The 26,566-nt window shown below is 44.3% G+C and overlaps 1 protein-coding gene across 1 annotated transcript in view; it reads left to right on the forward strand.

Annotated features, from left to right (window-relative positions):
* NUSAP1 (nucleolar and spindle associated protein 1) overlaps positions 1–5,675 on the forward strand; it is a 727,399-nt gene extending 721,724 nt beyond the window's left edge. Inside the window, exon 8 of the mRNA XM_044073513.1 lies at positions 896–5,675. Within this exon, the coding sequence (XP_043929448.1) occupies positions 896–983 (88 nt within the window). The 3' untranslated portion in view covers positions 984–5,675. The remainder of the gene's footprint in view (positions 1–895) is intronic.
* Positions 5,676–26,566: the final 20,891 nt, after the last annotated feature.

Here is a 26,566-nt window from a genome sequence, read left to right on the forward strand (position 1 = left end):
TAGTCTGAAGAAGCGATGTGGGTAGATCGTGAAAGCGCTTACTCTCTTTTTGTATAAATAAAAGGTAAATCTGTTGTGAAACTCTGCAACTTCTTTATTTTACTATTTAGGCTTATAAATGCCCTAGGTCAGCTAGCCTAGTTACCTACCTATGAAGAATTGTATCTTTTTAGGCAGGGTTGCCATACGTCCCTATTTGAGCTGGACTGTCCTAAGATCAGCAGCCCAATCCAGAGTCCCACACTGCCTGTTTAAATCTCCATGAAACAGGCTCCGCTTTGTGATTTTTGACTGGCTCCTATGCTGGCATATGGGCCAATCATAAATTGAGCTTAGCCATTTCTGCTCAGTGAGAAACAGCAGTCTGTTCTGCATTGAGCAGAAGAGGCTCTGCTGTGCGATTTTTGATTGGCTCGTATACCAGCATATGAACCAAAGGAACCACTTCTGTGTAATGTGGAAGAGCAGGCAGTTCCGCATGAGACTTATTTTTTTTTTCCTTTACTTAGTGTGAAAGACCTTTTTTGTCCCTACCTGTCCATTTACAAATCTGGCAACCCTGCTTATAGGCCAGGTTCAGCCTCATGGCCAAGACTGGTTGCTTTTCTGACTGTATTCTATTCACAGCTGTATTCTTGACACAATTACCCTGTTTTTCAATCATCTATTCTAATAGTGAGTATCATACATGATTGTATTTTCACACAAGTAGCACTTTGCTACTTATATGATTAAATAAATGTATTCCTCAGAATGGCAAACTGTTGTAGTAAAGAATTGTATTTAAGGTTTCTTTTGACTTCCTATGATATTTCTATTCAAGACTTGTATACAATACTATTAGCAGATGCTAGCTTATGGAGAAACCTAGTAACTGTTGTTTTTAATGTTTCAGAGAGGACAGGAGAGAGAAGCTCAAAGAAGAAAGAAATGAGAAGAAGCAAAATGTAATTAAAGTGCGCAGAGGCCTAGTTATGTCTTAAAAAAATCATGTCTATTTTGTAAATAGTAATGTGCTTTTACTTTTTTACATAAATACATCTGTATAGCTTCAACTTTATGCTTTTTAAAAGCAGAATTGATAATGCACTTCTGTATTTATTTTTAACTTTGGGATTTGAAGCAGTCCATTCAAACCGAAATGAAGAGCAGTCCTCTGTACCTGCTTGCCTAACATGCAATACAATCAGGATAAAATTGCCCCACTTATTGATACTGCATGACTGTCACCACACATCTCCTTTCATGTGCATAGAATGTGTCTGTATTAATCTGTAAAAGATAGTAATGAATAGCTTGCTTTGTATACTGACTTCGGGAGACGGGCAAGATGCGAGTTGCTTACCCTAGCAAACCATGATGACCATAGGGACAGAGCTGCATTTAACTTGTGAATTCTCAACATAATGCAAACCACTTAAAGCATTTTCTTAGCAACAGCAACATTTGTAGTTAGAAGTCTTACAGGGTTTAAGTATGTTGGCCTAAAAAAAAAAGCTATAATTCATAAAACTATGGCAATGGGGAAAAAGACCCATATCAGTGCGCAAAAAATAAAAATGTCCTTGCAGGGATGCCCCCCATTACTAATAGTAGCTATGGAACTTGAACATTGATGAAACTGCTGTCAGCCAAGTAGCCACGTGGGAAATCTTTCTTTAAGGAGGGTCATTGTAGCAGTAATTCATAAGCTACCTCCAATACCTCTGCAAATCAGCTTTTTTATGGCCTAAATCTCCATGTATGGACCAATGTGAGCGTTTTGTACAAGTATGTAGTAATGAGTGGCAGGTGTCCTCTATATCAAAGCATTTACTTCTAATAAAAAAAAAAAAACTTGTGTCTTTGAGATACTGGACAGTTGACTGCATTTTGATATGCTAGCAATTTGTGTCCATTCTTGGCCTACTTTCTAGGTGTAAATTCTCTAGTGCTGCTTGTATTTTGACATTATCCACAGGAGTGTAATGATGTCCCCTCAGAAGTCTCTTATTTGGTAGAAAATTTGCACCAGAAGTTTATTTTTGATGCGTTTATCTAGAATTTTTATAGCATCAATTATTGTACTATAATTTTAATACCAGTAGTCTTAAGGTCTGGTACTCTTAAAGCAGACCAGTCTTTCTTGGTACAGAAAACATTACAGTACCAGAAGTGTAACAAACTGCAAGTTATCAAGTCAGAAAAAATAATAGAATAGGTACAATACCAGTAACTTTTAAAAACAAGAAACCTAGAAAAGTTGCAAAATCAAACAAGTTGTTGGGGAGAAATCCATGAATTGAATTTCCTTAAGTTAATTTAAAAATAAACACACAGGCTCTCCATGTCAGGGGGAGGCTTGCAGCTTGTCAAAAAGGACACCAAAAGTTGTCTTTTATATCAGTCCAAGATTCTGTTAAATTTTAGGGCTCCACAATGACACAAGGTAGCAATTTCAAACAACTTGTCAATTTTCCACCAATCAGAGAAGCAGCTTTCTTCAACAGGAATCTTAGTCACTGTAGAACCAAACAGCCTTTCACCTTGATGCATCCAGTCATGCATTTGTACATATTTTATAGGCTAAGGTTATAACTATCATAGCTTCCTAGGCATTTTCCAGAGGTAACTGCCTTTGTGATATGATTATCCTGTTTTGGTGTAAGAAGCAAGTAAGTACACACCCGAGGATCTTGCCAAGCCATCATGCCTTCTACCCTTCGACTGCTTGGATGATGGCTTCAGACAAGGTGGCACATATAAATACAAGACAGTTGCATGGGAGCAAATGCATCAGTTGTGGAAGTAGGAGAATCTTCCTTAAGGTACAGGAGTAAAAACTGCCAAAAAATTGCTGCTGTTTATCAGTAATGGATATTCACCCATCATGTTAAAAGCATGAATTTCTGGTTAATTACCTTTAACTTGCTCCAACAAGCATGACCAATTAATTTTCATTCTTGCCATGCACTCTGCAGTTTTATAAGGCTAGCTTTTATTTTTATTTTGCAGCTGTGACATTTGGGTTATCCATAACCTTTGTGAATGCTTTGATTCAATGTTTGTTCATTTAAAGCTTTTCCCAGTTTGCCTTCTCCATGTTGATCAGCTACTTAAACAATCTAGCTACTACTGCAAACAAGTCTCTTCTGTCCCAGTCTCCGAGAGTAGCACTCATTTGCCTTACTTGGACTAGGGTTGTAAACATGGGCACAATTTGGTGGAGACTAATGGTTATACTATGATGATGTCTAGAAGGGGGTTGGGTTATTACATGCTTTAGAAAGTAAACATGTAGATGGCTAAGCCCACACAGTGCCATGCCCTTGGACATTGCAGGCTTAGGCAAGGAGATGCCCTTCCATACTTATGACAGTTCTTCCTGGCTTTATCCTCACACCCAGAATGAGACTAAGCTGCCACCTGGGAACAAGTGGATCATTAGCGTGGTAAGGGTGAAAATTGGTGGACAGCAGAGCACAGTGAAAAAGAAAAAAGGTTTGTGTGCAGCTGTACCCTGGAAATGTATGCACACATTTGCAAAATGCTGCAAGTGTCAGGAAGTTAGTATTCTGCTAGTCCACTGCTCTGGATTAGTACCCTTATTATTTAAGTATAGTGCTTCAGGCATATTATTTGAAGATAGTGTGACTGTGCAAATGCTTTCACAATGATAGTACTGCTTTGAGGGAGTGACTCAATCAATATGACCACATCCTCTGTCTTTAGAGATGGGAAGACTGATAGATGATGTAGTTGGATCACTACTGAACTGGTGCTTGTGAAATGTGAATATTGATACAACAGTCACTCCCTTGAATTACCACCATTAGAATGAAGAGAATTTCACAGTTTTACTAACTTCAGATGAAGTCCCTCCAACTGAATATTTGATAGTTAAGATGGGAAGGTGACGTTAGAAGTAGAAGCACATTCACATTAATCTTGAACTTTGATGGTTGTATTCCTTAATCTTGCAAGCTCTTGTATCATTTCTGAACTCTGGTCCTTCTATGGGAAGATCGCAGGTGATGGCAATGTTTTTCACTAGCTGGAGCGGGCCCACACACGTTTTGTGTGGCTCACTGTTGTATTTATTCAAGAGATCTCCACTTCTGGCCAAGTCCAGCATCTGACAATGTGGTTGAGTACTGTGCTTTGAAAATCAGGTGCATGACCCTACCAACCTTTTGTGCTAGTTTTAATTAAACAAAAAAAAAAAAAAAAAACGAAAAATGTATGAACATTTCTAGATGAGGGATTTCAGGGCCTTTTTTTTTCTGTTTGTCATCTTGAAGGGACTAAAATGAAAATTAAACATTTACAAAATGTAGAGAGAAATTTTCAAGAGCACACTGACTCAAGGTTTGAGGTATGGAGCATATGTCTGGTTTTCTGCAAGTGCAGGCAGATCTGAGCATCAGGGCCTAAACCTGTTTTGCTGGGCAAGACTTCTCAGTTGATCCAATGAGTTCCCCCACTAGGGAGGCTGAGGTCCATTTTAGGCTCTCCCTTGAAATGCTGAGTCCCAACAAGCCGGAGGGAAAAGACTGATAATGCAAGAGAAGAAAAAAATATTGAACACTGCTCTTTTTCCTTTAAACTTTTTTTTTCAGGGGACAAGTAATGGCAGTCTCTGACTTAGTATATGCAAGTGTGAATGTTTGGCCATTTGATCTCATTATTCTTGTCGTTCCGAATCCTTATATTTCAAACATTTACCCCACTTTAATTACAACTTCCTACCTGGTATCTCTGCTTCAATAGGGTTATTACCAGTGATTTTAAAAATGGAGTAAGGAAAAGGTCAGTTAAATAAGGCCTTCATCCACACCAGATATGTTTCCAGAAAAAAAAGTCTGGGTTCTGATTGGATTCTGACCTAGTGACACCCTCATATTTTTTGTCCCTTTTTACCAGAGCCCTTCTGCTTCAAATACCACCTTTCCCCATATCTGTCCTATTGGCATTTCATTTTGGCAGAGACTGCAGTCTTGCAAGAGGAAACTGTCTATTCTAGTTAAGCCATTTACCTCTGGAGTAATTAAGAAAATGAAAGGACTCTTTTTGTCTCCACCTTCAAGTCTTGAGGAGGAAAGGAAGACCAAGTCTAGCTGATGGTGGTCTGCATGTGGTTCTCCACTTGGGCTACGGGCTGAAGTGGAATAACTTGCTATGTTTTGGCACCCATCCCCAACCCCTGGACTTTCAGTTGTAGTCATTTTAAGTAGTGTAGAAAGACTTTATCCTAATGGTTTCTGTAAGGCAATACATATTTTCTGTTTTAACATGCAATGAAAGGTGCCACAGATATATTGAGTACTTTTACAGTGCATAGACTCATTCAAACTTCCATGAAAAGGCGCACAGATGTTCATTTATCTAGTAATTCAATTTAAGCTATCCTGGTATTGGATGTACTGCTTCTGGTCATGCATTTGTACATATTTGTTTGTATTGATACACTGTTGCTTAGTCCTGTTATGTTACAGCTGTCTTAAATGTTGTACTCCAAAAACCTGGCTTTTATCATAGTTCTTAACAGCAAAATGTTTCCTAAAATGCAGTTTGTTGTGATTATTGAGCTCTTAACTGTTTTAATACTTTTAAAAATGCAAGTTTGTCATATTTTCTAAAATGAAACTGCACTATATGAACAAGAAGAAAAAAAATTAAATGTTTGGTTACATTTAGAATTGTTGCAGTTTACTGTGCAATAACAGCCAGTAGTGTCAATATCTTTAATGACAAATAACACTCCAAGAAGTGTTTTGGTTTCACAGTGTAATTTCTCTTTGCAAAATCATTATTCCTTCTAAATTTTTAAGTAAAGCATGATGTGTCTGTCTCTCCCTTTCTGTGCCATTTACCTTATTCAGTACACACATTGTTGGGCTTGGATACATTTTACAATTCTTTAGGAATTTTTCTCAGTGGGTGTTAGATTATTGTGGCTCTTTTTTAGCCCAGATAAATTCCATATAGTAAACTGTGTAGTGTTGTCGTCCTTAAACACACAATTGGGTCCAAAAACCATTGAGATGCTCACATGGGTTACTGTTGCACTCTTAACATTAGCAATCTCTACTACAGTTTGAGTCCGATTTCCAGCCTGAATTTCAGAGCTGAGCAGTCTATCAGGTTACTTTCTCCAAGTCTTTTGGGTTTCTAACACCATGATGGGAATGGACCCCATCCCTAGGTTAGGGTAAAATTAGAGTTCATGAAATCGTCCCTCCCCCCCCCCCCCTTTGTTGGCCAACAGTGCTCTTTTCAGCACCTGCAGTGGTGTTCAGAATTGCCGCCTCCTGTAATTCATACAGTTGCATGTATTGTCAGCATATCTAAGTATTGCCTTTAAATTCTTTTTTATTGGACCCATTGCTTCTACTACTTTTAGAATTGTCTGGGTATCTTCCCTGCCTGCAAATCCGGATATTTTATGACTTTTTGTTTCTGTACATAGACACTATAATCACTGTGTGTAGCAATTTCAATACTCAATGCTACATTTGTCTTTTTATGGACTTCTATATCTGGTTTTCTCTCATCTGCTTTGAACTGTTAATGGGTAATCCCATGTGATGCATACTTCATTATTCTTTACAAAGCTTTATGGTTCATGTTTTCAATGCTTCTGTGTTGTGTTTACACAGTCCCCGGTGCAACAGTCTTGTCACATAATTGTGCCTTGCAAGGTACAGGCCCTCTGCCATGAGTGTATCACAACCAGCAACAAGATGTGACAGTTTCAATTCTTTTACAAAACCAGCCTACATTTGTCTGTTTCCTCCACATGTTCAATGGACTTTGTAAACCAACATTTATGTAGTCCACTTTCCTGAGCTGCCATTATTAACCTTGAATCTTTTGGTTTCATCTTCCCTCTCCTTAAACATTCTTGTGTCAAATTTTGATCGGCATGAGGTTGTTTAGAAGCTTTCTCTACTTGCAATAATGTTTATGCCTTTTCCACATTTGTTACCTGATCCTTCTCCATACATTTTTCTTTTATTTGGCAAATTCATTTCTGATTTTTTGTCTACTTCTGGTTTTATTTCCATTCCAGCTTGATAGTGGAATGCTGCTGATGAACTAAGCAGAGAGATCATCCTAGACTTCCTCTCATATTTTAAAACTTTCACTGTTTGGATCTGATGAGGTCAACAGATATGTATGCAGTCCTATGACTGCAGATCTAGCAATGTAATCAATTTCGATGAGGCCTACACCTCCTTCAGAGCGAGGAATATATAACCTTGGGTATACACTCATTTTTATAAATCATTTGATAAGTGTGAAGCATGTTTCTTGTTTTCCTGTCTAGCACAGCCAATGCTCTTTGGGGCTAGTCAGTCACCACAATGAGAGGGTGGCCTAATGGTTAAGGTGTTTGCCTTACAAACACAAGGTGCAGGGTTCAAGTCTCACAAGAGATAATTGGCTAGGCTTAAAATGGCTCATAAGGGCAGTTAGCCTAGTACTAATCTATTAACCTATTAAAACTGCAAGTTAGAACAGGAAGAGCAAATTAGTTTATAGCTTGGACTTTATTCCTAGCTATCAAAACTGTTTTCAATATTAGTTTGTCTTCTGAAGTATTCCTTAATGAGTTTTATTCACATTTGTTTTGTTGCCAATCTTTCATCAATTCCCAAATATTTTTACACTCTCTCCTGCTCAAGTTCCTTTATATCAGATTCCTAACTCAGGTTGATATTTTCGTGGTACTGCAGCTTCTCTGTTTTAAATGTTGCTTTTGCACATGTATCAAGACCAAATGACACTGTTATATCTGATAGACTTTTTTAACCACTTGCAGTTGTGCTTTCAACTCCTCACATGATGAACTATGCAGTTTGTCATCTACACAAAGTAGATGAGAAGTCTTTAAATGAGGTTGTTTTCTGGGAGCCATATATCTATGGCCTAATCAATTAAGTAAACAGATTAATGGGTCAGTGGCAAGACAAAACAGCTGCAGTGACAAAGAATTACTGTGGAATATTCCCCTTTGAATTTTTATCCCTGGGATGATAATTTGCCCTTTGTTGTAGCTTAACTGTAGAGTGGCTTGCCACTATTCTGTGGTCACTGTAATGTCATATGTTAAGTTGTCTATCTCGCCTTCGTTCTTGCTGGTTGGGATCAGAGCCGATCCTCTGCTCCGACTCTGCCATCTTCTATGGCTCAAGGCTACCCCTTATCCCATGATGCCTAGCGCTAGCTACCTAGATCTCGTTTGCCATTTCAGCTGCGAGGTGTCGTTTTTCTGACTCAGGCTTGTATTAAGTTTATTATAGAACTTTTTTCTACAAAAAAATAGTATTTTTTCTAAGGGGTTATTGTTAATTTTTAGTTTCATACTTGTAGTATTAGCTAAGTGTGTAGTACAAGTTGCTTCCCCCTCTTTATTCTTTTCTGTCAGGTTAGCTGTTTAAGTTAGAGGCTTTCCTTCTATCTTTTTTATAGGCCAGCCATTTGAGTTAGAGGCTTCCTATTTATATAAAAAAAAAAAAAATCTTTAGTTAGTCTGTAGTATACGGAGTTTTTTTTCCCTGTAGACCGTATATTATTGTTAGCTGCTGTTGTGCTTTTCTTTTGGTTTCAGGATGTCTGAAGAATCCAAGGTGTCTGGGTTCAAAAAGTGTGACTCATGCTGTCAGAAAATGTCTCTGACAGATAGGCAAACTTCTTGCGTCTATTGTTTAGGCGCTGTGCATCTGCAGGACTCTTGTTCTATCTGCCATGCATTTAGTCCAAGAGTTCTGCAGGAGTGCAAGAATAAGCTTATTTTTAGGGGTCTTTTAAAGCCCCAGGATTCACCGGCCAAGACTCAGCCAGTGAAATCCCCTAAAGTTACCAAATCATCTGCTCCCAAGTTCGGAGCCATCTTTGGTTAAAACTCTTCCTGCCACTTCGGTTCTGGCCAAGTTCGGAGCCGTCTTTGGTTCAAACTCTTCCTGCCACTTCGGTTCCGTCCAGAACCGATAAGACTATCTCCCCGTCAGCTCCATCAGAAACTTCGGGGCCACAAGAGGCTGAGGTCCCCCTCTCTAGAATCGATTCATTCGGCACCTCGGTCTCCCCTGCTTCAGAGCGAGCGCAGTCACAGATCTTTTCACTCCTCTCGATCCTCTGGGCTGTCTGATCATGACGTGGAGAGAGTGGTCAGTAGGTTGCTTAAGTTGCAGGCACTTGCTAAAATGTTGTCCAGCCCTCCTCAACAGGTGTCTGCTCCGTCCACTTCTGTCTATGTTCCTCCTCCGACTCCATTGAGCTCGGAGCCGGAGTTTGTTGGGGTTCGAGTAGTGGAACCGTCGGCTCTGCTAATTCTTTCTCCTTCGGTTCCGTTGTCTGCTCTGATTCCCTCGATGGTGCCGTCCGTCGAGAGATCCTGGGCGCTGGGGCTCCCTCGTCTGCTCCAAGGGGGCGAGTGGCATTGGACCCTTGTCCGACCCCGTTCTCCCTCTCGCAGCTTCGGCGCAGGTGAGCTCGGCTCCTACATCGGCCTCGGAGCCATCTCCCTTGGTGTGGAGAAGGATTCCGATTTCCTCTGAACCAGAGCCTTCTCTGCATCGATGTCATGAGTGTGCTGGCCACTGAGTCAGCTCCACTATCGGCCCCATCGGCTCTGTTACCTGTAGTGCCTGTGCCAACCTCTGCTCCTCCTCCAGACCCCAAGCGTGGGGAACCGGCATTCCAGGGCACCCCATTGGGTGTTTCCTCTTCTTCCAAGGCCTCCCCTGATCATTCGGAGGAGCTCCCTCGTAAGAAGTGCAAGAGGAAGCACATTGACTCCCCTGGGTCTGTCACTTCTGATAAGACTTAGATGACTCTGAAGGGTCCCAGAGATCCCCCTCTGAAGATGTTTCCTTTTCGGACATCTTCAAAATGCTTAAGCAGAGGGGGAACTGGAATCCCCTAGCCCCTACCGAGGATGAGTCTGTATTCCTGGATGCGTTTGGTTCCCGACCTTCCACCTCCTGAGTTTCTCCGCCTTTCGATCCACGGTTTGAAAGGCATGGTAAACCCCGGATACAGTGGAACCAACCCCGAGGAGTCCTGGGAAGTTTATCACTGCACCTCATGATAAGCAGTTCCTTACCAAAGGTGTTCCTGTGGATGCCATGGTGGTAGCGGCAGCCACAAAAAAGGAGTTAGTGGAAACATTGTTTGTCCATACTCCTAACAAAGGAGTCTAGGACTATGGGCAGATATGGGAAGCGAATGTTTGCTTCAGCAACCTTTTCTATGAGGTGACTGAACTACTTATGCCATTTTATCTGGCTTCAGAGGGATCTCCTTAAAGAGCTCGGAGATACCCTTCAAGATCCATCAGTTGAGGGGGCTCAAGCTAAAGTGGCTTCCCAACTGGCGACTCTTAATTCAGTAGTCAACTCCTCCATGAGGCTCACTTCCTATGCAGCCAATGGTGCGAGTAGAGCCGCAGGTATGGGTGGGGCCCTTAGGAGACCTGCCTGGATGCGGCTGTGTAATTTTGCGGGACCCTTTAGAGCATCATTCACCAGCACCCCCTTTGATGGTTCCGTTCTTTTTGGACCACAGGTGAAAGACACTTTGACTAGGTGTGAGCAAGAAGGCAAGACTCTCTGCTGTGGGAGTCCATTTTTCCACTCCTTCCAGACCATACCCTAAGGGTCAGAAGAGTGGTAAAATGTGGTTCTGAAAATCCCAGGGAGCCTCGCCTGACACATGTAGTGATTTTTCCTCCAGGGGCAGAGGGGGAAACAACAACAGAAGCCGCCCTCGTGGCAGAGGGGGTCCACAGAACCAGGGCAACAGAGAATCTTTCTCTGAGAAGCCCTTTCAACATCCCTGAAGGGTTTCCCGGCTGCCTGCCTCTGGAAGCAGTCGGGGGAAGAATATCTCTGTACCCAAAAGCCTGTCAAAAATTAACGCAAGACAGATGGGTACGGTCAGTTATTTCCAGATGTTACAAAATTCCCTTCTTTCAACCCCACTTACCTTCAAGCAAATCCCTTCTAGATGTTACACCCAATCTAAGGGACCAAGCAGTCATAAAAGTTTCAAAACTGCTAAAAAAAAAAGTCATCCAGGTCCCGGCAGACCAACACGGATCCGGAACTTACTCAAGGATGTTAAGTTGTCTATCTCGCCTTCATTCTTGCTGGTTGGGTTTGGAGCCGATCCTCTGCTCCGACTCGGCTATCTACTAAAACTTGAGAGCTATTTACTGGCTCGAGGCCTCCCCATATCCCACAATGCTTGGCGCTAGATACCCAGATCTCGTTTGCCACTTCAGCTACGAGGTTGCGCTTTTACTGGCTCAGGTCGTATTTATCCTTTTTTTCTATTAGCTAATATTTACCTTGTATTTTTCTTAGATATAGTTAGTTTTACCCTTGTAGTATAGTTAGACTGTGTATCCCCTAGTTTATCCCACTAAGGAAACTCGTTTTCTGTTAGAGAGTTTCTACCCCCCCCCCCCTTATTTCTTCTCTATTAGTGGCTAACCCCACCCTTTTTTGTACCTGTAGGAGTAGTGTTTAGCCTTGTACTTGTTATATTTATATGATTAAGGATAGTTGTTCTTGTTAAGTGTGGTGTGATAGTTTTTTGTAGTTATTATTGTAGCTTAACTAGTGCGGGTGTGTGTGTTTGTGTGCCTTTTTAAGCACTAGTTTAATTTTTCTCTCTTTAGTATCCCCTGGCCAGTATGTCCAAGGACACTAAAGTCTCAGGCTTCAAGAAGTGTGACTTGTGTTGTCAGAAGATGTCTCTGACAGACGGTCACACTTGTGTGTATTGCTTGGGTTCCCTACACCTGCAGGACTCCTGCTCAGTCTGTCACACCTTGAGCCCGAGAGTCCTGCAGGAGCGTTAGGAACAAGCTTATTTTGAGAGGCTTACTTAAGCCAGAGGGATCCCCGGCAAAGCCTTAGTCGGGGAAATCCTTAAAGCCCGCCAAGCCGTCGGCTCCCAGTTTGGAGAAGTCGCCGGGCGGAGCATCTGCCTCCTCCTCTTCTGTTCTGGCTAGAGCAGACATCTCTAGACCTCTATCGGCTCCGACTTGGTGTCGGAACCGTTGTTGGGTCGAAAAAGTTCTAAGTCCCCTTCCCTAGAATCAGTTCGTTCGGCTCCGAGGTCACCATTGCTTCAGTCAGAACGAAGCTATAGGTCCCACTCCTCTCAGTCCTTCAAGTTATCTGATCATGACTTGGAGAGGGTGGTCAGTAGACTCCTTAAATCGCAGGCCCTGGCCAAAATGTTAACCAACCCTTCTCAACAGACTGTGGCTGTCCCAGTGTCTTCAGCAGTTCCTCCTCCGACTCCTCCTTTGTGTTCGGAGCCGGAGCTGGTTGGGGCTCGAATCTTGGAAACGTCAGAGCCGATGCCACACCTTTCGGCTCCGATCTCTTCATTGGTTCCTTCCTTGGAGGGATCTGGGCGCTGGGACTCCCTCGTCGGCTCCGTGGGGGCGAGTGGCATCGGACCCTTGTCCGACCCCGTTCTCCCTCTCGGGGCTTTGGCGCAGGTGAGCTCGGCCCCGACATCGGCCTCGGAGCTGTCACTCTCGGTGCTGGGAGGGGTTCACGTCTCTTTGAAGTGGGGACCCTCTGCTCTGCCTGATAGGGACGCCTTTCCGGTCATGAGGAGCATGCTGACTCCTGAGTCGGCTCCTCTATCGGCCCCTCCCCCCCATGGTGCCTGCATCGGTCTGTCCAGCCTCCTGACCCCAAGCGTGGAGAACGGACACTCCAGGTTGCCCCACTGGGTGTGTCTTCCTCTTCCAAGACCTCCTTTGATCATTCAGAGGAGCCCCCTCGGAAGAGAAAATGTAAGAGGAAACATGTCGACTCCCCCAAGTCAGTCACGTCTGATACCAACTTGGAGGATTCGGAAGGGTCCCCAGGATCCCCCTCTGAGGATGTCTCCTTTTCAGACATCCTAGAGATCCTTAAGCAGAGGGGGAACTGGACTGCCCTTAACCCTTCTGAGGACGAGTCAATATACCTGGACGCGTTTGGTTCCCGCCCTTCCACCTCCTGGGTGTCTCCACCCTTCGACCTGCTCATGGAAGTAGTGGCTCGAAGAGTGTGGTCAGCCCCAGACACAGTGGAACCAACTCCCCGCAGGTCCATTAAGTTCATTACAGCCCCACCCAACAAACAATTTTTGACAAAGGGTGTCCCTGTTGATGCTATGGTGGTGGCAGCAGCCACGAAGGAGGAGTTGGCTGACCCTTCGGTGCCTGTCCATCCACCTAATAGAGTCTAGGACAATGGACAGGTACGGGAAGCGAATGTTTTCCTCAGCGACCTTTTCCATGCGGTTGCTGAATTATCTGTGCCACTTCACCCGCCTTCAAAGGGATCTTCTCAAGGAACTGGGTGATACCCTTCAGGATCCATCAGCTGCGGGGGCTCAGGATAAGATTAACTCCCAGCTGGCGACCCTTAATTCTATCGTCAACTCATCCATGTGGCTCATTTCTTATGCAGCCGATGGGGCGAGTAGGGCCGCAGGTACAGGCGTGGCTTTGAGAAGACATGCCTGGATGTGTGTTATGTAAGTTTGCTGACCCCTTTAAGGCGTCCTTCACCAATACCCCCTTCGATGGTTCGGCTCTGTTTGGACCACAGGTGAAGGATGCCCTTACCAGGTGTGAGCAGGAAGGCAAGATTGACTCTGCCGTGGGAGTCCGTTTTTCTACTCCCTCTAGACCATACCCTAAAGGTCAGAAGAGTGGGAAAATGTGGTTTCGGAAACCCCAGGGAGTCGTGCCTGACACACGTGGCGAGTTTCCCTCCAGGGGCAGGGGAGGAAACAATAATAAACACCGCCCGAGGTGCAGAGGGGTCCGCAAAATCAGGGTAGCAGAGAATCTTTCTCTGACAAACCCTTTCAGCACCCCTGAGGGGCTGCCCGACTGTCCACCTTCGGAGGCAGTCGGGGGAAGATTGTCACTGTACCCAGAAGCCTGGCATCTCCTCACACAAGACAAATTGGGTACAGTCCATCATTTCCGAGGGTTACAAAATCCCCTTTGTCCACACCCTTGTGCAAACAACCAAGTCCCTTCCAGATGTTCAACCCGGTCTAAGGGAACAAGCAGTGCTAGAAATTTCAAAACTGCTAGGAAAAAAGGGCCATCCAGCCAGTCCCAGCAGACCAGCAAGGATCCAGAATTTACTCCAAGTTCTTTTTGGTACCAAAAAAACAGGGGACTGGAGACCCATTTTGGATCTCAGCAGATTAAACAAATCTGTTCAAAGAACGAAGTTCCGGATGGTCACGCTTCAGTCCATTCTACCCTTTTTGGGTCAGGACAACTGGATGTGCTCCATAGAGACCTTCAGGATGCGCACTACCATATCAAAATGGACAGGCGCTCCAGAAGATTTCTCCACTTCCGGCTGGGAGCCAGTCGCTATCAATTCAGAGCCCTGCCTTTGGTCTCACCACAGCCCCCAGGGTGTTCACCAAGTGCATGGCAGTGGTTACGGCTCACCTGAGACGTTGAGGATTCCAGGTGTTTCCATATCTAGACGACTGGCTCCTTACTGCTTCCACCAGGCATCAGCTACTGCGAGCCAGGGATTATACCATCCAAACTTGTTCCGTGCTAGGTATCTCAATAAATTTCGGAAAGTCTGCATTGTCGCCTTGTCAGTCTATAACCTTTATAGGCCCAAGATTAAATACAAAAGATCTGTCCGCAAAACTTACTCAAGACAGTGTGTCAGACATTCGCAGACATGTGAAGGTCTTACTACAGTGCAAGAGGATTCAGGCCAGATTTGTACTAAAAACGTTGGGTCTCATGGCAGCAGCAATCATACTAGTTCCCCTGGCTTGTTTTCACATGTGGATTCTTCAATGGATGCTTTTTACCCAATGGTCCTTTCAACAACTTCCGATGTCTCACAAGATAATAATCACTCGATCATGCAAAGACCGCCTGACTTGGTGGATGGTCTCCTCTCTAGTACTCCAGGACAGACTGTTTGTTCTTCCTTCTCCTGTTGCCACGGTGACCACGGATGCCTCCCTGATCGGGGGGGGGGCACTTTCAGGGCAGGACTGTCCAGGGCACTTGGCATCCTCTAGAGTACCACCTGTACATAAACGTCTTGGAGATGAGAGTGGTGCTTTTAGTGTTGCAAGCTCTTTAGGACTCTCTACCCACCGGGACTATTGCAGTTCAAACAGGCAATATGTCTGTAGTGTGGTACATCAACAAGCAGGGCGGAACCAAGTCATATCCCTTATGTCGAGAAGCACTCAGACTCTGGCAATGGGCGATATCTTCTCAACAGTTTCTGATGGCAACGCACATCCCCGGGAAGTCCAATGTCATAGCGGACAGGCTAAGCAGAGCTATTCTCATGCCTCACGAGTGGTCTCTCAGTCAGTCAGTAGCAGACAAAATTTTCCACAGATGGGGTCAGCCTTGCTGCGACCTTTTCGCAACTCCTCTCAACAGCAAGTGCGACAATTTCTTCATTCTTTCCCCTCCCCGGCCACTCCCCCAGAGACGCTCTAGTTTACGATTGGCCCCGGGCTCTTCTGTATGCATTCCCACCTTTTCCCTTGATTCCCAAACTAATTCAGAAGGTGACCGCATTGGGATCCAGGATTATCCTCATTGCCCCTTACTGACCTTGACAAATTTGGTTCCCATTCCTGCATAGTCACCTGCTGGAGCAGCCTTGGAATCTGGACCCAGTACCAGACCTCTTGGTCCATCAGTCGGGCGGGCTGCACCAATCCCTTCAGTCTCTCAACCTCACAGCTTGGTTGCTCCACTTCCAACCTTAGCCAGGCTTCCACGTATTTCCCAGCCGGTGCGTGAAATCATCCTTTCTTCGCACAAATCTACCACCAGTAAGACTTATGCTAGTAAGTGGAAACGTTTCTCTTTCTGGGCAGAGGCTAGGAATATAAACCCCTTTACAGCCCTTGTCCATCACGTTCTAGATTTTTTAGCAGAACTCTTTCAAGCTGGTTCCTCGTCTGTCACCATTAGGGTCCAATTAGCTGCTATCGCAAATTCCCATGCTGGCCTGTCAGAAACCAGCATCATGTCCCACAAACTTTGCAAGGCCTTTCTTAAAGGAACTATTTTGCTTAGGCCCCCGGTCAGAGATCCCCCGCCTCCGTGGGACTTAAACTTGATATTAGCTTTCTTGATTCTCCCCCCTTTTGAACCTGCGGCTTCCTGTTCCTTAAAATTGCTCTCCTGGAAGACTCTCCTTTTTAGTAGTCATCACCTCAGCTAGGAGAGTTTCGGAACTTCAAGCCCTCTGTATTCATCCTCCTTACCTTGTGTTTCATAAGGATAGAGTTTCACTCAGGACTAATCCTTCGTTTCTGCCCAAGATGCCTTCTGAAACAAACCTGAATCAGGCTATCGATCTACCTGTCTTTTTTCCTAACTATTCGAACAAAGCTGAACAAAAGTTACACCAATTGGACGTTCATAAGCAATTACGTTTTTATTTGGATAGGACTAAAACAAGAAAATCAGATCAACTGTTCCTGTCCTATGCTGAGGGCAAACAGGGCCTGCCAGTTTCTAAAGTAACCTTATCCAGGTGGTTGTCCTCTATTATTACTTTGATTTATCAGCTGAGACATAAAGAACTCCCTACTAAACCTAAAGGTCATTCCACCAGAGCGTTAGCTACTTCGGTAGCTTTTCAAGCAAGACTACCAATGGAATCTATTTGTGCTGCAGCCACATGGGCCACTCCTCATACTTTCATTTCAAATTATAAGTTGGATATGGCCTCTAGGAGTAGAGCTGATTTTGGTTCCACTGTGCTCAAGAGTCTGTTCCGATGAGCCACCCAGGACTAAGGTGCTAGGGACGCTGTCCCAACCAGCAAGAATGAAGGCGAGATAGACAACTTAACATTAAGAAGTTATGTACCTACCATAACGTTCCATGTTAGTTGTCTTCTCGCCTTCTTTCTTGCGTCCCACCCTCCATCCCCCTAGCCTGGACAGACCGAGAAGAAGTCACTTTTTGAGGCATTCTTCCTCTGGCTGAGTCTTATCTGGGTTACGTCCTCCTCTGTTTTAGTACTGTAGGTAAACCTTGTAGTTTGGACAGGTGTCCTTGAAAATTTTCTATGGTGTTAGCTCTGCCAAACGAGACCTGGGTATCTAGCACCAAGCATTGTGGGAAATGGGGAGGCCTCGAGCCAGTAAATAGCTCTCGAGCTTTAGTAGATAGCCGAGTCGGAGCTGAGGATAGGCTCCGAACCCAACCAGCAAGAAAGAAGGCGAGAAGAAGACAACTAACATGGAACGTTATGGTAGGTCCATAACTTCTTATTCTTTTTGGTACCAAAAAAGACAGGGGACTGGAGACCAATTCTGGTTCTCAGCAGACTAAACAAGTCTGTTCAAAGAACAAAGTTTCGGATGGTCACGCTACAGTCCAGTCTACCTTTTCTGGGTCAGGACAATTGGATGTGCTGTATAGATCTTCAGGATGCGTACTATCACATCAAAATGAACAGGCACTCCAGGAGATTCTTTTGCTTCCGGCTGGGAACCAGTCATTACCAGTTCAGAGCTTTGCCCTTTGGTCTTACCACAGCCCCCAGGGTGTTCAAATGTATGGCAGTGGTCACGGCTCACCTGAGATGTTGAGGATTCCAGGTGTTTCCATATCTAGACTACTGGCTCCTCACTGCTACTACCAGGCATAAACTTCTGCAAGCCAGGGACTACACAATCTGCTCCCAGTTAGGCATCACAATAAACTTTGAAAAATCTGCCTTGTTGCCCTGTTAATCTATCACCTATATAGGAGCAGACTTAGACACAAGGAACATGTCCGCAAGGCTACTGCCAGACAGATTGTCCACAATTCGCCAGCAAGTACAACTTCTAATGCAGAGCAAAAGGATCCAAGTCAGGTTCGTCCTTCAAACTCTGGGTTCCATGGCAGTGGCAATTCTTCTAATCTCTCTGGCCTGCTTTCACATGAGAATCCTTCAGTAGCTTCTGCTCACACAGTGGTCTTTCCAACAGCTGCCCATGTCTCACATGATCATGATTACAGAAGCATGCAAAAGGCACCTTTCCTGGTGGATGGCCTCTCCACTAGTGTCTCAGGGCAGACCCTTCATTCAGCCATCATAGCAGAACAGTCCAAGGCACTTGGCAGCCTCACGGGTACCATCTGCATATAAACGTCGTAGAAATGAGAGCCGTGCTCCTAGCGTTGCAAGCTCTTCAGGACTCTCTCCCTTCTGGGACCATTGCAATTCAAACGGACAACATGTCAGTAGTATGATACATCAACAAGCAGGTCCTATCCCCTATGTCGAGAAGCACTCAGACTCTGGCAGTGGGCGATTTCCTCCCAACGATTGCGACGCACATCCCTGGGAGGTCCAACGTCATAGCGGACAGGCTCAGCAGAGCTATTCTCATGCCTCACGAGTGGTCTCTGAATCAGGTAGTTGCGGATCTGGTCTTCCGCAAATGGGGACAGCCTTGCTGCGATCTTTTTGCCACCCCTTTCAACAGCAAATGCAGCAACTACTTCTCCCTTCTTCCGCTTACAGGTCACTCTTCCAGAGACGCTCTAGTCCATGATTGGCCTCCGGGACTTCTTTATGCCTTCCCTCCATTTCCCCTGATACCGAAGCTCATACAGAAAGCTATATCGTTGGGTTGCAAAATTATCCTCATTGCCCCCTACTGGCCTCTACAGATATGGTTTCCGTTCCTGCATCATTACCTTCTTGAGCAGCCCTGGACTCTGGATCCAATTCCAGACCTGCTGATTCATCAATCAGGCGGGTTGCATCAATCCCTCCAAACACTCCAGCTCACAGCTTGGTTGCTCCACTTCCAACCCTAGCCAGGCGTCCCAGCATTTCCCCGGCCGTGCATGAGATTGTGTCTTCTCACAAGTCCACGACTAGAAAAACTTATGCTAGTAAATGAGAAAAATTTGGAAAATAGTGCCCAAAATAACCAATCTCAATAAAAAGCACTATGAGGAAATAAAGCTGCAGATGATAGTTCGTTGATTTTAATGGTGCAACAACAAGTTCATTAACGCTTGAAACACTCCACAATACGCTGCTTTCACATTTGACTTCATCAGACAACATAAAACGCTCCAACTCATACCCTTATATATTCCAGTCACTAATTGTCAATCCCACAGTTAAAGACAATTAATTAATTCCAAACAAATACTTAAAGCTAAACAGGATACAAACCCTGTACTAAACTTTACATCAATGTGTTATGTCATCTTTAATACTTTATATAATTCTTCTAAAACATACTAATATCACCATGGTGTTGCACCATTAAAATCAACGAACTATCATCTGCAGCTTTATTTCCTCAGTGCTTTTTATTGAGATTATGCTAGTAAATGGAAACGTTTTTCTTGTTGGGCAGAGGCTAGGAACATAGATCCTTTTTCAGCCCCAGTTCATGAAATTTTGGAGTTCCTAGCACAACTCTTTCATTCTGGGTCCGCTTCTGCTACAATCAGAGTTCAATTGGCGGCCATTTCTAACTTTCATGTTGGGTTGTCTAATTCAAACATTGTCTCATAAGCTCTGTAAAGCCTTTCTAATAGGGACTACTCTCCTTAGACCTCCAGAGAGAGATCCCCCTTCTCCTTGGGACCTTAATTTGGTACTAACCTCCCTAATTATGCCCCCCTTTGAACCTGCAGCATCCTGCTCAATTAAATTTCTAGCTTGGAAAACACTCTTTCTGGTAGCTATTACATCAGCCAGACTCGTCTCTGAACTTCAGGCACTATGTTGTTCGTCCTCGATACTTGGTTTTTCATAAGGACAGGGTTGCTCTGAGGACTAATCCATCTTTCCTTCCGAAAGTCTGCTCAGAAAATAATTTAAACCAATCTATAGACCTTCCTGTGTTTTTCCCTAACCACACCAACAAGGCAGAATACAAATTACACCAATTGGACATTCACAGACAATTGCACTTTTACTTGCATAGGACTAAGGATACAAGGAAGTCGGACCAACTATTCCTTTCCTATGCATGAGGCAAACAAGGTCTCCCAGTTTCCAAAGTGACCTTATCCATGTGGTTGTCTCACATTATTACCTTCATTTATCAATTGAGAAAGAGTTGCCTATCAAACCGAAAGGTCATTCTACTAGGGCTTTGGCCACCTCTGTAGCCTTCCAGTCTAGGTTGCCCATGGATTCTATTTGTGCAGCTGCCACATGGGCAAATCCTCATGCTTTTATTTCTCATTACAAGCTAGATATGGTCTCCAGGAGCAGAGCTGACTTTGGTTCCACTGTTCTGAAGAGTCTATTCCAATGAGCCGCCCAGGATTGTAGGTGCTAGGGACGCTGTCCCAAACAGCAAGAATAAAGACGAGATAGACAGCGTAACATAAAGAAGTTATGTACCTACCATAATGTTCCATGTTAGTCGTCTTCATCTCTCCTTCCTTCTTGCGTCCCACCCTCCGTCCCCCTGTCCTATTGGATCAAGAGGAGTTTTGGTTTCATTGGCTGAGTGTTCTCTGGTTTGTTTCCTCTACTGATTTAGAGAGCATAAGTAGGCTCAACCTGTTTCTTGGGCAGGTTGGTTCTCTGGCTAAGTCTGGGGTTAGCTATTACAAACGAGATCTGGGTAGCTAGCGCTAGGCATCATGGGATAAGGGGTAGCCTCGAGCCAGTAAACAGCTCTCGAGCTATAGAAGATGGCCGAGTTGGAGCCAAGGATAGGCTCCGATCCCAACCAGCAAGAAGGAAGGCGAGATGAAGGCAACTAACATGGAACGTTATGGTAGGTACATAGTTTCTTTTTATCAATGGTAGGGTGTATTTTATACATCTGTAATCATTGTTTGTCCATGAATGTGGGATCCTACCAAATGCTTTTCTGTAATACATCCATGCTGTACTTAGATTCTTCTCCTTTTACAATTCTTTATTATGCCTTTATTTAGCAAAAAATGATCCTTTGTTCCTTATGATTTCCTTATGTTACTACTCTCTTGTTCTGTTGCCACTGAGTTTTTTTCTAAATGACTAACACTGTCTGCATCTGTTCCAGTATATAGTTTGTATACCATCGGAAGGCAAGTTATTGGTCTGTAGTTTTTAGGATGGCTTTTAGGTCACTGTTGAGATGTTTTTTTTTTTTTTTTTTTTTTCCTTTTAACAAGGTTGGTGTCTGGGATGTGCATATAAGTAATTCTTGCTCAGAGCTAAATCTTTGTGTAAAGATGTTAGTTAATGCTTAGCCAAATGTTTGGTACTGCAGCTGATTTTGGGGGTTTTCCATTTAGGAGTTTTGTTAATTTTCTTTCAATATCTCTGGCCATTTCTTCATCCTATTTCATATTCTCAACACTTTAACTTCTTGTTGTTTCTTTTAAATTTTCTATTCATACGGCAGCTCTGTGTTCCACTGAGTCTTCATAAATATTTCTCCAAAATGTGCCTATTTTTTTTTCTTTTGGTGATGTTTTTATTCCCTTTGCTTTGTTTCCCAGTTCTGTATAAAACTTTTTGGGTCAGTTTATCTAAATATCTTGTATGTTTTTCTGCCTATGCTAATCCATCCATCTACAACCCCTTTTTCCCATTTTTTGCACATGGGGTCCGGATGTCACCCCAACAGCGACAATAATCTATAGCCAAGGTTCACACCACCAGGTGGCTAGCCCTGCAGTGCACCTGTGCTGATAGCTTGAGTTTATTATCTGCAGTAGTGTATGATGGATCCTGGTTTGTTTCGATTCTGTGACACTTTTATCTTTCTAAGTATATGTTTTTCGTGTTTCACTATTGCAGTCCATCACACTTGGGTTATCTGTCTGCAGGCAGCCCTCAGTTGGCCCGAATACCAGAGTCTTGGGATTTCTGTGTCGGATGCTGTTGCCTCTTCCATGACATTGGGTATAAAACATGCAGCCGACGCCATTACATCAGCTTTTCTTGCCTTGCGGGAGCCCAAGGCAGAAGCAGTTCACAAGTGCCAGTTGGTCGCTACTTGAAATTTTCATTTTTTTAAGTTTCAAACCTGAAGTCTTCTAAAGTGAAGCACCCTGTTGGGGATGCTTTTTACTTGCTCTAACCGATGTCAGAAAAAGTTAACAATTGTCTTGCCTGTGGAAAGGAAATACCTCACAGAGATTTTCATTCTTACTGCGTCACCTGTTAAGGCCCAGACCATGATGTTCCTCGCTGTCTGTTTTGTGCCTTGTTCAACGCCCAAACTATTTGTTGTCGGGCTATCTTTTTCACTAAATTCTTTCTCTTGTTCTCCGTATTCTGAAATGTTTTCGTTAAGCCATCCGAATACCGATCTTCTGAAAAAACATCAGGATAAAGACAGAGACAGACCGCATAGGTCCAAAACTGCAGACGATACTTCTGTTAAGTTAGTCGCCAGTCCGCTGCTACTCAGTGAGGTGCTTTCGCAGTCCCTGGTACCCAAGACTATAGATTTGCAGGCCTCTACTGAGACCCATTTGGAGTCTGGCATGCCGTTTGATGTTTCTTTTATTATGGAACCTGCGGATGTCTCTACCTTGGATGGGTCCAAAGCTACAGTGCAGGCACCGGCTTCTGAGGGCATATTCAGGCCTTCCAATGTTCGTATTAAACCAGCTACTTCATTTTTGACTAAAACTACAGAATTTCTCAGGCCCAGAGTTTGCACTACACCTAGGAAACAGACAACCAAAGCGCATTCTCAAACTCCCATGCCTCAGAAACAAATGCTTAGAATGGCTAAAGACCTTATTACTTTAATTAGGGGAAGCCAACCTCCCCTCCCCTAAAAGACAAAGAATTGATGTTCCTTCTGATTTCTACAAACCATGAGTCTGATGACTGACCCCTCTGATTACCAGGACATACCCTTATCTACCTATGAGGATTCGGCTGCAGAGGATTCCATCCTCTTTGCCTCCCAGAGGGCTTTTCTTTCGGTGAAACCTTACATAGCCTAAGAGCATTTCCGCTGGGAATGCCAGGACTACCCTCAGTCAAAAAAGAGACTCAGGGAATTTTTAGACTTGCTTCAGCACAGGCTTCTAGCTATACCCCCTGTCCCTGGACTGGATATTGTAGATGATGTCTTCATGGAATCAAGTCTTACCCCTGATACTTTACCTCCAGCTACTAGAAAGCCTGACGGGTACTAGAGAGTACCTGACTCTCACAAATTTCTCTCTAAAAATCATACTGTGGATGCAGAGACCATTTCCCAGGGACCTAAAGGTATTAAGTCTACTACTGCCGAAAAACTTATTCCTTCGGACAGGGATTCTAGGTCTTTAGACAGATGGGGTAAGAAGGTATATACCTCTGCAACTCTTGGCATCAGGGCTTTAAATTGCTCGTTTCACATGTTGAAGTACCAGCAGCATATTATGGAACTAATTAAACAAAAAAATGTTGATTCTTGATTGTGCAGAAAATAGATTTACAAGAGTTAATGCATCCTGCAAACCAAGTTAGTAAACATACTTTGTAAGGTGCTTTTGATGCCTTAGAAGCATCTTGCAGGGCTGCCATCACGGAGTCTGTTCTGAGAAAGCATGCTTGACTGAAGGAACATACTTTGCCAGACCATGTAAAAGCAAAATTACTAGATGCTCCATTAAATCAAGATTGTTAGACACTAAAGCAGAAGCAGTTCTTAAAAAGATGGAGGAAAAAGCTAAATCTATGCAAACTGTTAAAGATTTCTTACAGGTACAGCCACCTAGATTCAGTAAGCATTGGCCTTCAAAAAAACTGGTCCTTTCCAGTCCCTCCCAGACCTTCTCAGTCCAAACCAAGGGGCAACAGACCACCACGACTGCAGTTTCAGGGTATGCACAGATCTAAATAATGGAGTGCTCCCACCTCAAAATCAGGGAGTGGTAAGCCACCCTCTTATGGAAAAAAGTTCACAATGACTTCTCCTGCATCCTTCCCAGCCACGCCCAAGTACTTGCACCCCTAGGAGGAAAATTTACCCTGCTTGCAAAAAACTGGGAATACACTACCCAGGACGGTTTGGTCTTAAACATTGTATCCCAGGGATACAGATTCTGCTTCCACTCACTGCCAACCCCAAGTGGATTGCCAGACCTTCCACCAAACCAGTGGGCAGAGGCCCAAAAGCAAGTACTTTCTCTTCAGTATCAGGGCCTTTCAACCTGTTCCAACACAGCAAAGGGGGCAGGGTTTCTACTCCAGACTGTTTCTGGTGCCCAGAAAAGAAAACTCTTGGCACCCTATCCTGGATCTGTCAGGTCTCAACACCTTCCTGGTGGTCCCAAAGTTTAAAATGCTTACACTCCAACAGCTGCTGCCTATGTTAGCCAAGGACTCCTGACTGGTCACCCAAAACTTAAAAGAAACTTATCTGCACATCCCCATAAGGGAATCTTTCAGGAAATATCTGTTTCAGGGCAGGCTCTATGCACCATCAGTTCTCTGCACTTCCTTTTGGCTTATCTACTGCGCCCAGGTTATTGACAAATTGCCTGGCTCCAGCCATTGCATACTGCAGGCAGAGAAACATTCAAATTTACCCATACTTGGACGATTGCCTGATTCAGGCGGACAGTCAGGAATTGCTACTTCAGCACTCTACATTTATAAAGAGACTCCTAACTTCTCTGGGGTATACCATCAACAAAAAGAAATCACATCTGGTACCCAGCCAAGATATTGTATTTCTGGGAGCAAGCTTGAACACATCTTCTAAGATGGCATTCCTCACTCCAGAAAAGCAGGTTTATTTAACAAATTACTTCAAACTGCTGGCCCCCTAAACCCAGCTATCTGCAAGAAAAATACTGCAAGCCCTAGGGTTCATGGCCTCATGCATTCTCCTAATTCCATATGCAAGACTACATATGAGGAAACTTCAATGGTACTCAAGTCACTGGTGTCAACATTCTCAGGACCTGGAAACAGTGATTCTGATCATTCCGTGCCTAAGGACAGGGTTCCTTTGGTGGGCAGAGGCCTTCAACCTCAACAAGGGACTCCCTTTCACTCAACCGTCCGCTGCCCAAACCCTGACAACAGACTCTTCTGACTATGCATGGGGGGCTCACATGGCAGGCAAATGCATTCAAGACACAGCCTTGAGCAACCAAGTGCATCCGCAAGCTCAGTTCCTGCCAGGCAAACAAAATTCACTGGCAGACGACTTAAGCAGAAATCTAATGGACCCGCATGAGTGGAAACTGGAACCCAATTCATTGAAGCTTCTAATCCACAGGTGGGGGACACCAGAGGTGGACCTCTTTGCTTCCCCCCAGAACCATCAACTGAGCAAATTTTGCACCAGAACTCCTCACAGCCAAGCATGGAAAGTGGATGCCCTATCCTTTACATGGGAAAACCTCTCAATCTATGCCTTTCCCTCCTGCCCCTCCTCTCGAAAGTACTACTCAAGATCAAACTGGACAGGCCAAGGACAATCCTTATTGCACCAGATTGGCCACGCCAGCACTGGTGTACCCACTTTTACACAGTTTGACAAAAGTGCCATCCTGGCACCTGCATCAGACCCCTCTCTCTCTGCTGTCCCAGCAGGAGGGCCAGATTTTGCACCCTCGGCTGCAAACCTTGAACCTAGCAGCCTGGCTTATTCCCTGAATGCATCACCAGTAACCCTCAGCAAACAGGTGTTGGATGTCATCCTTGAGGCCAGGAGGCCTAGTACTAGGAAATCCTAGTCAGAAAAGTGGTAAAGATACTGTTCATGGAGCCAGTATCAGAGAAAGGACACAGCTGTGCCCACCTTACCTCAAATCTTAGATTATCTAGCAGAGCTGCTCCACGAAGGCCTATCCTTCTCATCCATTAAGATTCATGCCTCTGCCATCTCAGCTCATTACAATTCTGAGTCACCCCTCTTCTCTCACCCTCTGTTCAAACAGTTCATGAGAGGAGCTAACTATTTAAGACCCCAGAGGAGAGCTCCCACTCCTGCCTGGGACCTTAACTTTGTACTAGAGAAGCTCACGCTTCCCCCTTTTGAGCCTGCTGCTACAGCAGAGTTAAAATTCCTCTCTTGGAAAACAGCCTTACTTCTAGCCATCACTTCAGTAAGAACGGTGTCTGAGTTACAGGCCCTTATGGCTGTGGAACCCTTCATTATCTTCCATGCGACATGGTTTCCCTCAGGACTAACTCATCATTTATGCCCAAGGTGGTATCCAGTGTGGCTTTAAACCAATCCATCCATTTACCAACCTTTTTTCCTAATCTTCAGAATATAGGAGAAAGGATCCTGCACTCCTTGGACGTGCACAGACAGTTTAGGTTCTACTTGGACAGGACTAAACCATTCGGAAAATCTGACCAGCTGCTAGTCAGCTTTGCTACAGGGGCAGAGGGCAAGGCCATTTCGAAGCAAACCATCTCCAAATGGATAGCAACTGACTGCATCCATTTCTGCTACAAGCACCATGGAAAACCTACCCCACAAGGGATCAGAACCCATTCCACTAGGGCTACCTCAACCTCTACAGCATTTCTCAGGGTAGTCCCTACCAGGACATCCTGGAAGCTGCAACCTGGAGTTCAGTGCACACCTTCAC

Source organism: Protopterus annectens, chromosome 6.part0 (assembly GCF_019279795.1).
Source record: "Protopterus annectens isolate FY-2018-M chromosome 6.part0, PAN1.0, whole genome shotgun sequence".
Classification (NCBI taxonomy): domain Eukaryota; kingdom Metazoa; phylum Chordata; order Ceratodontiformes; family Protopteridae; genus Protopterus; species Protopterus annectens.